Raw genomic sequence first — 19,199 nt, 5'->3', positions numbered from 1 at the left:
GAAAATAAATATGAGATAGCTAATGGCGTACACAAACTGGGTTGGAAAAATCTTTTCGACTAACCAAAAATTTCAAGTTGGTTGAGTTAGTGATCTGAACAACGTGAATAGAGTTCACAGCTCAATCCTCTATTTTCAAGTTGGGTTGTCGAGTTATTTTAAATGTCATAAAATTCAATGATCAAATATTCACATTTTACAAATGTCAATTATTGTTTTTATTTTTATAATAATCTTAAAATTATGGTACGATAAGATTCAATTATAACTCTATTTCTTGGTCTGTTAGATTGACTTAACAAAAAAATGTCAACGGTAAATGTTTGCTGAATTTACCACACCTAAATGGTGGTGAGAGTTCTCTTATTTATAATCATTTATCGAATACAGAAATATGGTAAATTACAAATAATATGGAAATAACAACAAAAGAAAATAATAATAAATAAATACAATATATTTGTCTGAACCGTAACTATCTTTAATATCAACGCGCCTTATTTATTAGAACAATTGATTTTATTTAAATAATACACGTTTTTTTATTAAAAAAATACCTATTTTTAGATATTCTAGAATAATTAATTTCATTTAGAAGAAATGTCATAAACAATATACGTTTTTTCCATTTTTATATAACTATTAATTCCAACCTAATTCAAAAAAAATTATTACAAGAGATTAAAGGATGGAACGTCATAAATAATACCGGATTTTTATTATTATTATTTAACTATTAATTAAACGTATTCAACTAACAAACCGAACCAAATTTTTTATTTTTAAAAAATTCAACTCAATCTAACAGAAAATAATCTGACCTATCTCAACATTTATGATTTGAGTTATACATTTTTAATTGGTTGAATTATCGAGTCATATGAACACTTCTACTATCAATTAAATTTAAGATTAATTAAGGTGGGACCAGAGAGGTTGTGGGTAGGACGTTCCAATTAAAACGAGGGAACATAAAAGGACAGCTTCAATTAAAATAAAAAGTTGGAACCCAATCAATCAGTCCCAACCAATCACCGTAAAATTATTCACATTATGAAATATATTTGCCTATGTATATAAAAAATGTTTTCGAACATAATTTCAAGCTTATAAATACTCTTAAAACGAACATTTTTGCTTGTTCGCGCGAATTTTGTTTCATTGCCACAAAAGTTGTTATAGAAAGTCATTTCTCTCGACGCTATAACCTACCACTAGGAGATGTCGACTTCTCCTGACACTATATTATATGTATTAGATATAAATCACCATAATGTCACGTTGGTAGAGATGTCGATACATTATTTATTTGTCTCAACCCCTCGTGACGTTGAAATTTTTTTAAATTCTTGTAGTGGGTAACTTTTTAATAGTAACATTGATCTCGATTAAGTAGTCGTATTAAAATTTATACCTATTTAAATACGAAATAAAAAAAGAGTAGTTTATAGGTGACGTTCAGAATGTAAATGTCCTTAACTAAAACAAGTGGTAGAGTTGCTTATAGACAAAGAACTTATGCTTATAGCTGTCGAATTAATTAGCTCCGAAAATGGCTATGAAAAAGCTCTTGAGCTACCGAGAAGCTTAATTCAAGCTACTTCAATGATTGTTATTGATTTTATTTTTAAATTCATATTTATTTTTGGAATGTTCTCCAATATTTTATAATATGGATTGAAATTTTGATGACGTGTTTGAATGGATAAAAGAAAATATTTTTATAATGAAAAATAAATTTAGTGGAAGAAAAAAAAAAAGTAAATAAAATAGAAAATTGAAATTACTTGAGAAATGAACAAATTAAATCTCGTGGGTTTGGCAACCCACTTGTACACCTCAATTCTCATGGTCAACGCGTAGTTTACCGGCGTACGGAACTGTATTGTCCATTAGTTTCTCGCCACGTCAGCTACATTATCCGACAAATTACGCACTTCATAGTAGCTCACCCAAAATTATCGGTTCAATATAAATTATAATTAATCTCCGCAAAATAATTTGAAAATTACGGTTTACTCCTACATTTCACATCATCATTATTATTAATAATTATTATTATTAGTCTAAATTAATAAAAATGCTTTATTTAAAAAAAAAAATTCAAAGTTTTAATAAGAATATAAAATATTTTAATATTTTATTTTAAAAATACCCTTAAAATCTTAACCTTTTATTTATTATTATTTTTTTTAATTTTAAGTAATATCTTTTTTTTAAAAAAAAAATTCTTCGTAAAAGTAACCTTAATACTCTTAAACGTTTATAGGTATTTTTAAAACACGGGTACGAATCGTGAAAGATTTTTTAAAAATTGAGAAAATTAATAAAATTTTGTAAAGTTCAAGAGTATTTTTGAAACTTATAAAAATATTTTATTAATAATAATTATTATTTTATTGGACAGTGTTTTCCGGGTTGGCAAATTGAATGCCCCGCCTGGTTCACAATTAAAAGTTCGTTGGGGTAGTTGCATCCTCCCTCTCCCTTCACACTTCCCTTCCCCTGCTTTTTAAATCCCCCTTTCCCCTTCCCCTTCTTCCCCCAACACTCCCTTCACTTCCTCTGTTTCTTCCTCCTCCTCCCTCAACAATGGCCGACCTCCCCAACTTCCTCTCCTCCGTCCGCCTCAAGTACGTCAAACTCGGCTACCACTACCTCATCTCCAATGCCATGTACCTCCTCCTCCTCCCTCTCCTCGCCGCCGCCTCTGCCCATCTCTCCACCTTCCAATTCCACCACTTCCTCCACCTCTGGAACCAATTGAAATTCAACCTCCTCTCTGTTACACTCTGTTCTTCCCTCATCGTTTTCTTCTCTACCCTTTACGTAATGACCCGACCCAGAAAGATTTATCTCATGAATTTCTCCTGCTATAAGCCGGAGAAGGCTAGAATGTGTGACAGAGCTGCGTTTCTTGGCAAATCCGAGATGACTGGCAGCTTTACAGAGGACAATTTGGCTTTTCAGAAGAAGATTCTTGAGAGGTCTGGTTTGGGAGAGAAGACTTACTTGCCGGAGGCGGTGATGAGAGTCCCGCCTAATCCGTGTATGGCGGAGGCTAGAAAAGAGGCGGAGGCTGTCATGTTTGGCGCCATTGATGAGCTTTTGGGGAAGACAGGTGTTAAGGCTAAGGACATTGGGATTTTGGTGGTTAATTGCAGCTTGTTTAATCCCACGCCGTCCTTGTCGGCTATGATTGTGAATCATTATAAGCTTAGAGGCAATGTTTTGAGCTATAATCTTGGTGGGATGGGTTGTAGTGCTGGGCTTATCTCCATTGATCTTGCTAAACAGCTCTTGCAAGTTCACCCAAATTCATACGCCTTAGTGGTTAGCATGGAGAACATCACGCTTAATTGGTACTTCGGAAACGACCGATCAATGCTCGTTTCGAATTGCCTCTTCCGTATGGGCGGCGCCGCCATCCTCCTCTCAAACCGCCCTTCAGACCGCCGTCGCTCCAAGTACCAACTCATCCACACCGTCCGAACCCACAAAGGCTCCGATGACAAATGCTATAACTGCGTCTTCCAACAAGAAGACGACACTGGCCGTGTCGGCGTCCGCCTCTCCAAAGACCTAATGGCGGTTGCCGGCGAAGCCCTGAAGACCAACATCACTACTCTTGGTCCACTCGTCCTCCCAATGTCGGAGCAGCTTCTCTTCTTTGCGACTCTCGTCGCCAAAAAGATTCTCAAAATGAAACGAATTAAGCCGTACATACCTGATTTTAAGCTCGCGTTCGAACATTTCTGCATCCATTCCGGCGGCCGCGCGGTGCTGGATGAACTGGAGAAGAATCTGGATCTGAGCGAGTGGCACATGGAGCCGTCGAGAATGACTCTAAATAGATTCGGGAACACGTCGAGTAGTTCTTTGTGGTACGAATTGGCTTACAGTGAGGCGAAAGGGCGGATCCGGAAAGGGGATCGGACATGGCAGATTGCGTTCGGGTCGGGTTTCAAGTGTAACAGTGCAGTATGGCGGGCGTTGAGGACCGTCGATCCGGCGAAGGAGAAGAATCCATGGATGGATGAGATTGATGGGTTCCCTGTTGAGGTTCCCAGAGTAGCCGCCATTAATAGAGCTTGAAGAAGAAGAAGAATTCTTTTGAGATTCATTAGGGTTTTAACTCCAAATTTGTTTGGGTCCTTTTTTTATTTTTTTTTAAATAATGTTTTCTTTTAAGTTGTTTGTTTATTTTGTGTGTCACACAGCATATTGTTCATATTGGATGCTAATTAATTATTGTTTTTTTAAGGTGTAATATTCATTTATACTACCCAATTAATGGACCCATTATTTTACTTCTTTTAATTTCTTTTAACCATAGTTGTTTTAATATTTATGTCTGTTATATTTTAATAATTATATGATAAATAATTGAATTATGCAGTTGATGTCTAATATCTAAATCTAGTGATAAAAAGTCTGTATTCGTTCCAAAATGGAAAGATGTAGATAAAAAGTATGTACGTTGTTCAGTATGATACGAAAATTTAATATGATTTAGGTTGGGCACTTTTCACGTGCATTTGACAATTTTCAACTAACTTTCATAATATATTTAAGGATTTAACTTTAAATTTAATCCCTTTAAAACAAAATAGAATTTAATCTTTATAGATTTAGATGTAATTAACGTATACTTTGGTGGGTCGCCCTTTTTTCGGTTGAAGTAGTCACTACTTTGGTCAGTTTAAGTACAGCCAGCAAAAGTTTAGTGTCGCCCTTTTTTCGGTTGAAGTAGTCACTACTTTGGTCAGTTTAAGTATAGCCATGTTGATCAAAATGCAAAACACTACTTTGGTCAGTTTAAGTACAGCCATGTTGATCAAAATGCAAAAGTTTAGTGTTGCCCTTTTTCGGTTGAAGTAGTCACTACTTTGGTCAGTTTAAGTACAGCCAGCAAAAGTTTAGTGTCGCCCTTTTTTCGGTTGAAGTAGTCACTACTTTGGTCAGTTTAAGTATAGCCATGTTGATCAAAATGCAAAACACTACTTTGGTCAGTTTAAGTACAGCCATGTTGATCAAAATGCAAAAGTTTAGTGTCGCCCTTTTTCGGTTGAAGTAGTCACTACTTTGGTCAGTTTAAGTACAGCCATGTTGATCAAAATGCAAAAGTTTCATGACTTGACCAATAACTCGTCCTCGTATTAGAAGATCATCTCACGCTGTGGTCGACATTCCATTCCCCTTGGTTGTAGGTGCTCATCCGATTTTGAATTGAATGGGCTGGGTCTCCCGAGGCGAGGTACATATGGCCAGCCCTTCGGGTGTCTCGGTGATACAAACAAAGAAAAGACGAATTCCAATCATATCCCTATCACAACAAGACAATCCGAGGAAATATAATCGAATAATCTACCTGATATTTGCCTTCTTGTTGATTCTGCCCGACAATGAAGCTGCACTTTAAATATTTTAACAATTTAATCATATCAAGTAACAATGAAAATATTATCTCTTAAAGTTAAAAGGGATAGACTCGTTCATGGACCTGGGACTAAAATTGTAATTTAAATATTTTAACAATATCCAATAAAACCTGCTAGAAATACAGAGTTGGAAGATACAATATCCAATAGAAGTAACTTACAAGAGATTATAAGTGAGCAGTAGAAATACAGAGTTGGAAGATACAATAGCTTGAATTAGATATATATGTAAGTTAGTAGACTGCTGATATTTACGTTTTACAGCAACGACATGGGTCGAGTCCTTTGCTTGAATAGGTAGCAACTACTGGTCCAGCGATCTCGTCCTAGGCTCGAATCTAGCAGCTACTAGTCCAGTGATCTCGAGCCGAAGATGACAATTGGGTGTAGGATACTTCTGATCACATGCCCCATACTCCTTGAGCAGCAGCAACTTTATTGTTTGGTCTGGAAGTTAGCTCATACAATATCCTAGCGAATGTATCTGAATATCTGCCATCTAAGAAGAGTATTTCTGCAAATGCATTTTCAAATGCTAGGAGCACACCCTTGTTCTGTGGCTCAGATACGAGACTCTCCAATATCATTGCTGCTTTCCTGCATATTTCCGGAACTGGATGAGGCATCTTGATTACTTTAAGAAGTCGATCGATCGCCCTAATTCGAAGTACAGGAAAAAGATGGCAATATACTTCAGTATCTACTGCGTGTCAAGTGGCTTAGGAAAGAACTCGAGGTTGTTTTCGCAAGAGCGGTAAAGGAAAAAGAAAAGAATTACCATCTTTCGCTTGCCAGCTTTAATCTGCAGTCCATATTAACTTCAACAAGGTTATACAGTGCACCAACAGCTGCTGCTTGTGCATCTAATGCTGGGATGCTCATAAGGTCGACTAAACGCTTGTGTATCTAATAAGATTCAACAAAAAGTTGTTACGATAAAGCAGGCATAATACGACAGAAGACCGGAAGGTTCATGGGTTTTTAAAGAAACAAACCTGGGGGATAAAGGGAAGAAGGAAAGGCTCGTTGTCGGGATTTATTATCAATCGTCCGAGTAATTCTGCAGCAGAACAGTGCCAGACTTTGACAGAAGATCCAAGCATTCCCATGATGCCTTCCACTGCTCGTTTTTCTCTGGTACAAAAGTATAAAGCAAGCTTATTAGAACTAATCATCAACCCGAGTCGGCCTAAAATATCAATAGTATTCTCACGTTATTTTGATGTAGGACGGCTTTGATGAACTAAAGATACGAAGATCAAGGAGTGGGGATAAATTCACAATTGTCTCTAGTGTATTTGTAACAAGTTCATCATCCTCTGTCAACAATAAAAGCTTTCAGACATAATTCAGACAAACATACTCAAATTTGACACTTCAAATTTCAAACGCAACATTCAATACTAATGACATAAGATATCTACAGGAAACTCTAAAAGCAATGCTCATTAGGGTCACGAACTTCTGACCTGTAACATGATCTTCTATACACTGAAACACTGTTTCAAGAGTATGTCGATGTTGAGCCATAATAGATTCATTCTCTGGCATGAAAGAAAAGTTTCGGATAATATTTGAAGCAGAAACAGCACATTGCTGTCTTTCTGCTCGGCCTTCGTCATCCAGACTAAATAGACCATCTTCATCAAGCCACCAATGTCGAGGAGATGATTTGGAAGTGTGAACCGTTACCTCTGAAGCTGAAGAACCAGGTCTCAGGCTGTCAGGCATAATTTACACCATACTTAGAACTAATATTCAGTAAACTGAGCAAACATAACAAAATGACATTTGATGCATACCCATTTGAGCCCAATGCCTCATATTCATTCCCAAATCCCGTTACAGAAGAATTTACACCTAACGTTCTGATCCTTGCCTTCTTTACAAGATCCTTCGGAAGTGCTATATCACGCCAATCATCTATCTGTTTGATGTAACATCATGATATCATTAATCCCGGGATTTACTTGAACGATTTAAATCAGTCTTGCCAATTTCAAAATTCAATTTCATGAGCAAAATGGAACACGGTAGGACAATAAAATCTTCCCGAGAGAACCAAAATATCATATTTATTCATAGCAAAAGAAAACGCGAGAAAATGACTGAGAGGCAATGTAATACATACAACTTGAAGAAGAGCATCAAGCAAGCCGGGAATTTTCGCTAGAGGAGTAGAATCTCTGCGCATATCGTCCTTCTCTTTGAAGGAGAGAAGAGTTAGAGTATTCAGTGCCCATGTCAATTCACTCTTCAAGCCACTCTGTAGCGCCAACACTATCTTTTTATTGTTTTGATCTGCTCTTGTGACGAATTTTAGAGATAAATAAAAAAAAGGAACTCAATCAAATAAACGTCTCAACATAAAATAAGAACTCGAAAACTGAACTTTCAGCTGATTTTCCAGTAAAGAGTCCCGCAAATTAAGAGACGAAGTGAAAAGAGTTTCGATTAACAGACCCGCGAAGGAAGTATGAACATGGAAAGAAGGGCCAAGCAGTGCCGATGGAGCGAAGATCTCGACTGCAGCGGCGGCGTTGCTGTTTACGCTGCCGAATGGACGACCTCGCTTAGCCGGAGGCGCCGACGAGACGCCGCCAACATTACCACCCAACTTATTATGCTCTCTCTTCTGCATGGCCTGGCTTCTTCTCCCTGAACTTCAAGTGATTTAGCAATGGCGACCCAATCGTGTAACAATCAGAAAGCTTGAAGTCTAAATTAGGGCACAACGATGCAGAATAAATTCAATTATTCAACCACCAAGGAAAGCGACATGAATTTTAATGGGCCTGAAAATATATGGATCACGACAGCTACATAGGCCCAAATCATAAGCCCAATTCTCAAAATAATGGCTTTGAAAGCCCAAATCAGGCCCAACTGCAATTTTACTTTTTGACTGAATTTTAAGTTTGAACCTTTTTTAATTTTTTATTTTACTTTTTGACTTTTAAATTTATAAATACTATTTTTTTTAATAGTTTTGTCCTAGTTATTCAAATAAGTCAATAATATTGAATTGAATTGAAAAGGGATAATATAGTAATTTTTAAAATATTGTTTTCTAAAAAATATTAGCTAAAATAATATTTATTTGACCTAAAAGGAATAATATTTTAAAATACACGTCATTGTTACGTTACTTTATTTGAAAAATAATGTATATTTTAATCATGTAACCAGACAAGTAGTCTTAGTTAATGTCCTAATATCCTAGGTGGAAAAGAAAGTACAGTTTTTCAAATATTATATTCACATTAAATAAATAAATAAAAGCAATAAAAATTAAGAGTGAAGTTTGAACTAAAACATTTTTAATTCAATTATTTTAAAAATGTTATAGTTATTCACGGTATATGTTATATTAATAACTAAAATATCGTAAAACTCAAATATCAAACTATTGTCCACAATGATAAGTTATCGTGGCTTTGGTTTGAGCTTCCCCAAAAGGCCTCATTCCAATGGAGATGGTATTCATCACTTATAAACGCATGATCTTCCACTAAATTAACCAATGTGGGACTCACTCCCAATAATCCTCAACAAGATTTTCATCTTAACATTTTATAAAATTAAAAAAAAAAAACAATTGTAAATAAAAGGGAAAAAGTGAAGGTGGAGAAGGATAAGAAGGGGGGACCACATGGGGACCAAGATGTGTTGGAGAATTGAAAAGCGGAAACTCAAAGGGATAAACAACTTTGAATGTAGACTTCGTTTGGGCCGACATGTCCAATCATCAACGGATAAGGCCGATAACTTTAAGGGCCCATCTCTATTATTGTATTATTTTTATTATTTATTTTCAATAAATGGATAATAATTTTAATAAATTAATTAAATACTCATCAATTTTCTGTTAATAAAATTATTAATTTAAAATAATAAAGAATTAGATTGAAAGGTTAGGCATATATGCCTAAAATTAATTACAACTAATTATTTAATTCTTTTTTTAAAATAAAGAAAAAAAAAGGCAAAAACCCAACCCAACCTAATTTGTACTTTAAATTAATACATGCAATTTGGTTGGAACAATGAATTTTTTGGGATCATCAAATTTTGGAATATTTTTAAATATTGGGATTATGTCCATCAAAATAAAATAAATAAATAAATAAAAAAAACGGGTCATCAAAAACCTTTCACAAAGAAACCCAACTCGATTAGTTGAATTGAAAGAAATATCCGAGTTGAATNCCAGAAGCATATTCCAAGGAATAAATAATCCACAAACGAAAAAAAAAAGGTGAGAGTCCATGGTAATTACTATAAGGACACCTGCATCTTATCTTTTTCTTCCCTCAAATCGTGTGGCTCAGAACAATAGTTGAAAATCAAGTTTACACCTTCCCAAGCAACCTCCAAATTGTTTTAAAAAATTAAATAAAATAAATAATAAAAGTAGGTGACAGGTTGCTTTCAACGGCCTACAATAATAATTATATTATTATTAATAAAGAAGTAAATTAAAAAAGAAAATAGAAAAATAGAAAAAAGAAAAAAAGAAAAGAACCCCACACTTTCTTTAAATAGTTATTGTCTTCTCAGCTCTCCAGTAACCGACCCTACCCACTCCCATCAAAAGTATAACATATAATTATATGACATTATTACCCTTCCCCTCTCCTTTTTCTCCTTTATTTTATTTTTATTTTTAATTATTTGCCTTCATGCCTTTTCTCCCCCATCTTCTTCTGCACTTAAATAAATTAAATATTTTTCAATGATTTTGAATTTTTAATTCAAATTACAAGTGGCGGAAAAAGGGCAAAACGGTCAAAAACGGCTAAGTAGATGAACTAGAGCTTAAACACGAGGACAAACGGAAACAGAATATCACGCCGTTCTGATGAGTTCATTTACCGTCACGCCCTTCGAGACTCCTTTAATTCTCTTTAACCCCCCACTCTTTCTCTTTATTACGAAACTCCCCCTCTAAAATTTTCTTTATGCCCTTGAAAGATGTGAAAATTCTTCTCAAAATTTGCAGAAACCCCCCTCCGTTTATCTCACCATACCTATTTCTTTATTTTAATAATAATTAAATAAATATATATATTATTTCCTTTTAATTATTTTAATATAAAAGGATTGGAAATGATAGGGGAAATCTGAAGTATTATGAAAGTATTCAACGGAATATATATCATATATATATATTTTTTTATGTTCATATATATTTTATATATATTAAACCTGAAGGTTAAAAAAAATTAAAGAAAAAAAAAAGAAAAAATCCAAAACTTTTTTTTTTTTTTTCTCAAGATTTCTCTTTGAGAAGGGAAGCTAATCCGGTGACTATCTTAGCTCCTTTATCTATGCTCTTTGGCTTGACTGCAGGGGGTTGCCACGGGGAAGCAGTTCCCGCCGGCGGTTTTTTATCGCTGGAGATTGACGTCGACGACGGCGATATGGGATCGGCGGTGAAGGATTCGCTCGGAGCGGATTCCTCGCCGAATATTAACTCGAATTCACCGCAATCGGTGTCGGTTACAAGCGGGTCGTTGTGGATTTGAGGTAAGATTACTTCGGGTTCGGCCTCTGGAGGAGAGTTGGTGACTAAATCGGCGGTTCTAATCGGAGAAGAGAGCCATTTCGCGAGCATGTACTCTGCCTTCCTCCACGGCGGGAAGTGCATTCCTTTCTTCTTCAAGCTCTGCCTGGCCGCTTCCGATACAATGGATACAATTTGTCCGAGACGATCCGATTTTCCGACGAAGACGTACGGCAGTGTCTGGAGAATCGCCTTGTATGTTCCAGTCGAACGGGCGATCTCGAATTCGGACTTGAAATCGATGTCTATAAGTAATCGTTCTCCGTCCACAATCACATCCATGTATTCGTATTCACCTAAAACAGAATCGAAAACGAATTTAAGAAATGAAAATTTGGGATTAATGTAACGGAATTAGGGTTCATAGAAAGTGTGTGTGTACCAGCTGGGAAAGAGGGGGATTTCTCCCATTTGGATTTGCAGATGGAGGAATTGTAACCGAGAGATGAGAGGCCATCAGTTACGATTCTTCGTAAATCGTCTTTCCTTTTATGAACTTTGTTGTGCTTCTCAACAATTTTCGAAGCGTCTGCCAAAAGGTTTCTCTCCGTAACGCTCGCGCAAGGAATTAAACTCTGTAACAAATAGTTGTTTGTCAAATACACTTGCGAAAAGCTCGAATCTCAAAATTTGGAGTTACAGTTAAAAGAGGTAGGAAAATCCAGGTTTTCGAGTGAGGAATTTATGAATGTGAGGCGTTTACCTTGAGTATATCACATGCATCGCCACCGGATGATCCGGAGGTGATCGATTCACCGAAACCCCCAAATACATCGAATTCGTCGTCGGAACTGTCGTTGCTGTTGCCGTTGAAGCAATTGCAGCGATTGCGGCCATACTTCACGGCCACCGGCTGCTTCTCGTTGCTCTCCTCTATAAAATTTTGCACCATTTTATCTAAGCAAACCGAGCTTGGCTCGAACTCAGTTCCTCTGCTAAACTGAGCCGGTTCCCCTACAATCGGTTTCTCTACCGTAGAACTTCTCAGAACGCTCGGAAATGGCCGATCGAAAAGTCGCCTGAGTCGCGATTTGAACAGAGGCTTGGCTGTGTCGGTCCGAACCTGCTCTCTCACCGTCCGAACATCGATATCGATCGGTTGGATCTTCATCGGGAAAGGCATGACCGAGAAGAAACAGAGAAAAATCTCGTCTCCTTCAAGAGATTTCCAGAACACAAAAGACAAAAATAGAACAGTACAGATTTGCTCCGGACGAAAATTTCTACCTACGCCTCCTGAAACTCTGCACTGTGCAGCTCGATTTACAGAGACTGATGACTAACAATGACTGACATTGAAATTCACGGACTCACAATAGGAAAAAATCAGAGAAATAAACTCCAGAAAGTTGCATGTACATTCACAATCTCCCAACTCCAAAACTTCAAACTAAAAAACGAAGTACAAGACAGCTCCAGAATCAATGTTGCCTTTCCACCACTAATCCAATTAAGTGACTCGATACTCAGATTATCCGTGCAGCGATCGAAAAGACAAAGGAAAAACCACCGCAAAAATATATACACAGATCGGAAGAGACGATACCTGCGGAAAAATGCTGGAGCAAGAAGCAAGTATACAGAATAGGGAAAGAAGGGAAATAAGAGAAAGAAAGGGGGTTTTATCTCAGAGACTTTTCGTGGAAAACATGACGACGATGATCGGAGAAGGAAACAGCAAGTCTGGATCTGAAAGGGAGGGAAATCGGAAAATACATCTTCCGCCGGGGAGGTCGCCGGAGAAGATGAGAATTGAGAGAGTGGTTTTGTTCAGTGGTTGTCCAGAAAGGGGCGAGTGTAATGGAGTAGGAGAAAACCGGGCCGGGGAATTTATAAGGAAATAGAAGAAGATGGGTTGCTGAGTGGACATGATATTTGCCACGTGGAGTCCTACATGGCAGTAATTATCCTGAATTGGCAGTTTGCTCGCGTGACAATTATTGCACGTAGTTTTGGTCCATGTAGATGGGCCAGATAGTGCGACGTGTCGCGTGGTTGAAACGGTGGGTAGTTTTTTTTACCCCTTTTTAAAATAATTAATTTAGCCGAGGTGAAAACCATGTGAAATTCCAAAAACACCCCTCCACTAGTATAGAATATCGGGTAGATACCCCTCGTTTTCCGTGGATATCGAAAACCATCGAAAGCGATCGTGGCAAATCACAATTTACCTCAAAAATGTTTTTATTTATTTATTTATATATATTTTTTCTTTTATGGATATGCGAATAAAATAAATAAAAATAAAAATTATTTTTTATTTTTTATTTCATAGGAAGACGTTGAAAAAGCAACTTTTTATAGAGATCTTAATTATTTATTTAATTAAAAATTAATTCTTGTACCGTCTTCTGTTTCGTAATTAATAAAAAAATACTTTGGACAGATTAATTTGTATTTTTTATATAAATTTAAATAATTATTTTATTTTACCATAATTGCAGTTGAAAATGTTTTGTTTTACCATGAATATATTTTTTTTAATATTCGGTTGCAAAGTCATAATATTTTAAAAATCGGGTGAAAATAATTTCGGTTGGCCTACCTCGTCAACCTTTTGAAATAAATGTTTAATTATTTTCTTTGAATAAATAATACCTTAACAATAAGAATGGTGGATTTAATATTATTGTCCGGGGAGAAATGGTTTAAATATATATATATATTATTTTTTGTTGTAGTTATAGTGCTCGAGCAAGAGTTAGCGTGGGAGATCTCACGAGCCTATATTTCAATATGACTGCTGTGAAGCACCACAAAAGCTAAGGAAGCTTTTATGGTAGCTAATTGAAGACCGAGACAATCTCAACATCGGGCGAATCCAATCCGTACTTTTTTCCCGACATTTCCCTTATGACATGGTCACGTGTTACATACTCTTCACTTCTTAAGAGTGACATCTCAACAAACTACACACTAATCATTCCAGCCTGTGTTGTCTCCACTCACATGCATCTTATGAAAATTTCTAGAAAGTGTTCTCTCGCACAGATTTCTTATGATTGATTCACTAAAATAAAAGTTCACATTATTGGTATAAGTAGCAACTCTTAATTCTGGTAAGCATTTATTAGTCCCCCAATCTTTAAAATTGCTCTAATTAAGATGTAATCTTAGTTCATTCACGTACTTCACCGTTACTCGGATGTCATAGTTCGATATTTGAGTTTTACGATATTTGAGTTATTAATATAACATGTAACGTAGATAACTATAATATTTTTAAAATAATTATAAAAAAAAAACCCGACAACATAACCAAATCCAACTTAAAAATAAAATATCGGGATGAGTTCTAAACTCTATTCTGGGTCAACTTGAATTTCGAGTTGGTCCAAAAGATTTTCCAACACAACTCGTGTACGAACTCTCGTGTAACAGAATACATGTTGTGTTCGGAACATTAACATTTTGATCAATAATACATGAAAAAAAATAGACAATATGAATATAATTCAATAAAACGCGTACAATCGACTTAAAAGTTAGACATTTACGTAATCTACGAAGGCTATAGTTTTGGTATGGATTATGCGATGAATTATTAAAGGAACGGATAACGTAATAAAGAACCGCAGGCAGGTCACGGTCATTACATATAGACAGTCAACATTCCTCATGGCCAGGGTCCGACTTATCCGGTCTGCCAACACATGGGTCTGTTCATGGTCCGGTTAGCCTCATTGTTTGGTTCCATAAAAATCAACTTCTAATTCAACATTTTTATTTTCCCCCCAAATTTAATATAATAATGATAAAAACATATTAAAAATTACCCAAATTTTAAAAAAATTCCAACTTTTTTCATAAATTTGTATTTTTCAAAGTTCGACGTGTTGGATTTTATTTCAACTGATTAAGGTATATACGTATATTATTGACCAATTTTGAATGATTTATCAACTGATTAAGATATATATACATATATTATGGGCGAATTTTGAATGATCTGTGCGAGGAAATTGGTGAATTGTGGGTGGTAATGGGGACAAAGGCATTGATGCCACTTTAGTGAACTTCTTTTGATGATGTCTAATGAAATTATTGAATTCTCACTCTTTTCTGAATCTCATCATTCTCTCTTTTTAAAGCTTTTGGGAACATGGGTTTGTCATTAGCTTTTGGACACTTTGAGATGCCTTCAATTTCACAATCTATTTACCTTTTTTTTTTTATGACTTTTAAACCCTAAAAATTAAAAAAAAAAATTAAAAAAAAAAATTTTAAAAAAATAAAAACTGGGTATTTTCCTCCATCTATTTTCCTATAGTGGGTAAGAATTAGAATTATTTTAGGATATTAAAGGCACTACCTTTTTTATATCATACCCCTATTTTCTTTTATAATCTTTTGTACTTTAAATTAACCTTATTCTCTATATATTTACCCAACTAAAGGACCACATAAAAAAACCCACCTTTTTTTTTTCGACTGGTCCAAGTTCAAAAGTCTAGCGTAACACATTTAATTTCCTCGAGCTCCTTTTCATAACCCATATTAATTTTAACTTATTCGTAATATATAAGTGATTAATTTTAATTAACTAATTAATTCGTCTAAGTAATTATTACACAGCTAATTTCAGTAGGTAGCGGTAAAACCTAGGAAACACAATCGTGAAGTGAAATGTTGTCGTTTATTTGGTGTATGTTTATTCTATAGACGAAAAAGTAATCGAATAGATTATAAAATAAATATGGTATGTTGTGGGGAAATGTACAAAATAATGAAAATGAAAGGGTAATAGGTCAATTACAAGTATAAAAAAANTGACAATTGGTTTATGGACCCATGCGAGTGGAAATTTCCCAAATGGAAAGAAGAATTAGAGGGAATAAGATTAAAGTAGATGAGTGTCATTTTCCATTGTTTTAGTGATTTAATTATTGGGCCCAATGGGCCCAATGGGCCTACCAAATGTCGTCTATATTTCATGGTAGATGAGGGGTCAAATCCATGTGGAGACACCCTCAATAATTATATTATTTATGTATGCAAACTAATAATAATAATAATAATGTTATTTTCTACTCAACTAATCATATGTTTTATTTTATGAATTTTTTTACTTTTTAAGCTAATTTTAATCACTTAACTCGACTTATAAAATAATTAATAACTAATTAGTTTTCGTCGACTGGAGTATAATTTTATATTTATTATTCCTAATATATAAGTAAATAATAATTAAAAGGGTCTTTATTTTGATTTTCCCATTAATTTTTTTTTTAATTTAAAAAGAGTACCAAAAATTCCAACCCAATCCAAAATAAAATTAAAAAAAAAACCATTGAAAATGACATGAAAGTTCAAAACGATGACGTTTTCGGAGGATCCCACAAGCCACTCAAGAAGCTACCACCAAATATAGTAAACAATGTCATTTTCCCAAGCAACCACCAAAACCAAATTAATGTGCCAATTGTTTAATCCCATCTATCAATGTCCCATGAATTTTCTCAACCTCTTGCCCTACTTCCCCCTTTACATACATACGTGCGCGTCTACTTTTGAGCATAAGCTCTCATGACTTTGTTTTGGGCTTTCCCGAAATGTCTCATACCAATAGACAGAGTATTCTTTGTTTATAAACCCACGATCATTCCCTAAATTAGTCGACGTGGGACTTACATCATCCAACAGTGAGATCATAGAGAGAACAGTGTCAATGATGACGTTGGATTTCGAAGAGGGGTGGATTGTGAGATCCCACATGGAAAGCTTTTCGTAGGTAAGAAATAATAAAATAAGAATTAAAGGGAAATGGATGAGTATAGGGAGGAAAAAGTGGAAGAAAAAGGAAGAAGCCAAACCCACATGGGGGTGGACCCACTATAACCAAAAAGATTAAATGAAAATGATTTAATGGATTAATTATATATTTAAGATATGGTTTGGGTTAATAAAGATTATGATAAAATGACCATATTCTATAAGCACATCTATGATGGGATTAAAAAGATAATATTCTTTAATCATCACCTATTATATTCTATTCTTGTTGCTAATTATTTGTATGATTTGGATTTAATTAGGGTTTTATGGTAATAACAGTCATTAAATTAATTAATTGGGATTGTGTTGTCTTTGTCAAATGCAACAAGCTTACATCATCCACTATATATATATATATATATATATTTTAAAAAAATTAATTAATTAAAAAGAAAAAGATGATGATGAATGATGAATGATGAAGACATAAAGTTGTTTGATGAGGAAATCTATTTAATGTGTATGAAAAATATAAAATTGAAATGAAATGATGGGTTTGGCTTTGTTCCTACCAATGACAAAATAGCCTCTCTTTTATAAGCCCTTGCCCCGTTTTCGATATACGCAAACGGGCCACTCGGCCCCCACGAGGATTTAAAAGCGGGTCCCGTTAATTTAAATGGCTCAAATTTCGTGTAGGAGTAGATTTTTTTGTGCTAAACGTTACAACGGTTATTCATATGTGACATGACTTTGTTACTGTTCATATGAGATCACCCTGTTGGATGATGAAAGTTCCACATCGGCTAATTTAGGGAATGNCACTTTTCATTGGTATGAGGCCTTTTGAGGAAGCCTAAAGCAAAGCTATGAGAGCTTATGCTCAAAGTGAACAATATCATACAATTGTGGAGAGTCGTGTTCGTCTAACACACCCAACATAGGATTACTCGACTATGATTGAGTTCATTCATATAACTCTAATTTACTCGAGCGTCAGTGTCAGTATGAANCGGGGCTCAAAATGTCACACCCAAACACCTTTTATATTTCAACATCCCACAACTTGCATCCCTAATTCACCATCAAAACTTGGGTCCATTGCATATGAAATGGATGTGATCACTATCTAATTTGTTAATTAGGATTATCCAATCAAATTTAAATAAAATAATTATTAAACGAGAATTAAATAACTGAAAAGCGAAAAAAACAAGTACGATTTTGTTTTCACATTCGTATTCACGTTGAAGGTTCTTCAAAGGTATTACAACATAACTTGTGAAGGGGAAAAAGGGGTTATGATTTCGAGTTTCTTGGAGTGGAAGGAATGAGAAAGAATAAAGAAGAAAACTAAAATAGAAACGACATTAGATTCGAAGAATCTCGTAAATCAAAATGGTAAAGAAAAGGTTGAAAAGCTATAAAGAAATAGAGAGTTCATATGTTAAGACCCGAGTAAAGGAGAGGTACATAAATGAACCGAGACTATATTCGAATAAGAGCGATATTGAGTATACGATGACTAAAAAATGCACAAAGGAAGTTCTCTATGAGTGATGATAAAGCATATTAGAAGAACTTGTATTGGTCTGTGAGAATAATTTTTACTTATAATAATAATAAAAAATATAGAAGCATTTTTATTAATTTAGTTTTTATTTTTTATTATTATTATTATTATTATTTATATATGATTATTCATATAAATTCGGCCTATATTTCATCCAAGTAATTAGCTACAACTGGGCCGGAACAAACGAATCGGGCCCTCCTTTATTGGGCTAGGCCACATCCACATCTAGGCCCAATATGTAAGATTGAGCCCATCAAATAACAGCCCAACCACACAGGATATAATTGAAAAATCAAAAATAAAAAATTATTTATTTTACTTTTGGGAAGGAAAACATTAAAATATTGTTATGTGATTATTAGTGCAAAGAGTTGGTAATGGTGGGATGTACACGTCAGCCGCCACGATGGATCAAATGATCTTTGCTGTCCATCACCTTCGCCGAAGCTCCCTTAACTTGCCGACCAAATATTATCGCTGCCCCCAAAACTTGGAAATTTCATCTCTGAATCGCGATTAGGGTTTTCTCTTCTGCTTCTTGATCGGTTCTTTTGTAAAGCTATTCNGTGCTAAACGTTACAACGGTTATTCATATGTGACATGACTTTGTTACTGTTCATATGAGATCACCCTGTTGGATGATGAAAGTTCCACATCGGCTAATTTAGGGAATGATCATGACGCCTTTTGAGGAAGCCTAAAGCAAAATCATGAGAGCTTATGCTCAAAGTGAACAATATCATACAATTGTGGAGAGTTGTGTTCGTCTAACACACCCAACATAGGATTACTCGACTATGATTGAGTTCATTCATATAACTCTAATTTACTCGAGCGTCAGTGTCAGTATGAAGTGGGAATGGAAGGAAAACAACCCATGAAGTTTGCTTAAGTGTATAAC

The 19,199-nt window shown here is 35.1% G+C and overlaps 3 protein-coding genes across 3 annotated transcripts; 1 reads left to right on the top strand and 2 right to left on the bottom strand.

Annotated features, from left to right (window-relative positions):
• Positions 1-2,531: 2,531 nt before the first annotated feature.
• LOC111801014 (3-ketoacyl-CoA synthase 20-like) lies at positions 2,532-4,314 on the top strand. Its single transcript, XM_023684968.1, has one exon. It carries the CDS (start codon positions 2,593-2,595, stop codon positions 4,093-4,095), a length of 1,503 nt encoding a protein of 500 aa, XP_023540736.1. The 5' UTR covers positions 2,532-2,592; the 3' UTR covers positions 4,096-4,314.
• Positions 4,315-5,510: 1,196 nt separating this feature from the next.
• On the bottom strand, positions 5,511-8,165 carry LOC111800953 (armadillo repeat-containing protein LFR-like). The gene is made up of 8 exons (XM_023684890.1): positions 7,905-8,165; positions 7,573-7,742; positions 7,244-7,368; positions 6,911-7,161; positions 6,655-6,760; positions 6,437-6,575; positions 6,220-6,347; positions 5,511-6,098 (listed from the first exon to the last, which is right to left on the bottom strand). Exons 1-8 carry the CDS (start codon positions 8,080-8,082, stop codon positions 5,843-5,845), a joined length of 1,353 nt encoding a protein of 450 aa, XP_023540658.1. The 5' UTR covers positions 8,083-8,165; the 3' UTR covers positions 5,511-5,842.
• Positions 8,166-10,697: 2,532 nt separating this feature from the next.
• LOC111800384 lies at positions 10,698-12,816 on the bottom strand. The gene is made up of 3 exons (XM_023684049.1): positions 11,711-12,816; positions 11,390-11,582; positions 10,698-11,303 (listed from the first exon to the last, which is right to left on the bottom strand). Exons 1-3 carry the CDS (start codon positions 12,128-12,130, stop codon positions 10,714-10,716), a joined length of 1,203 nt encoding a protein of 400 aa, XP_023539817.1. The 5' UTR covers positions 12,131-12,816; the 3' UTR covers positions 10,698-10,713.
• Positions 12,817-19,199: the final 6,383 nt, after the last annotated feature.

This window comes from Cucurbita pepo, chromosome LG08 (assembly GCF_002806865.2).
Source record: "Cucurbita pepo subsp. pepo cultivar mu-cu-16 chromosome LG08, ASM280686v2, whole genome shotgun sequence".
Lineage (NCBI taxonomy): Eukaryota > Viridiplantae > Streptophyta > Magnoliopsida > Cucurbitales > Cucurbitaceae > Cucurbita > Cucurbita pepo.
The sequence above is the reverse complement of the archived record's forward strand: the minus strand, read 5'-3'. Positions and strand labels throughout refer to the sequence as shown.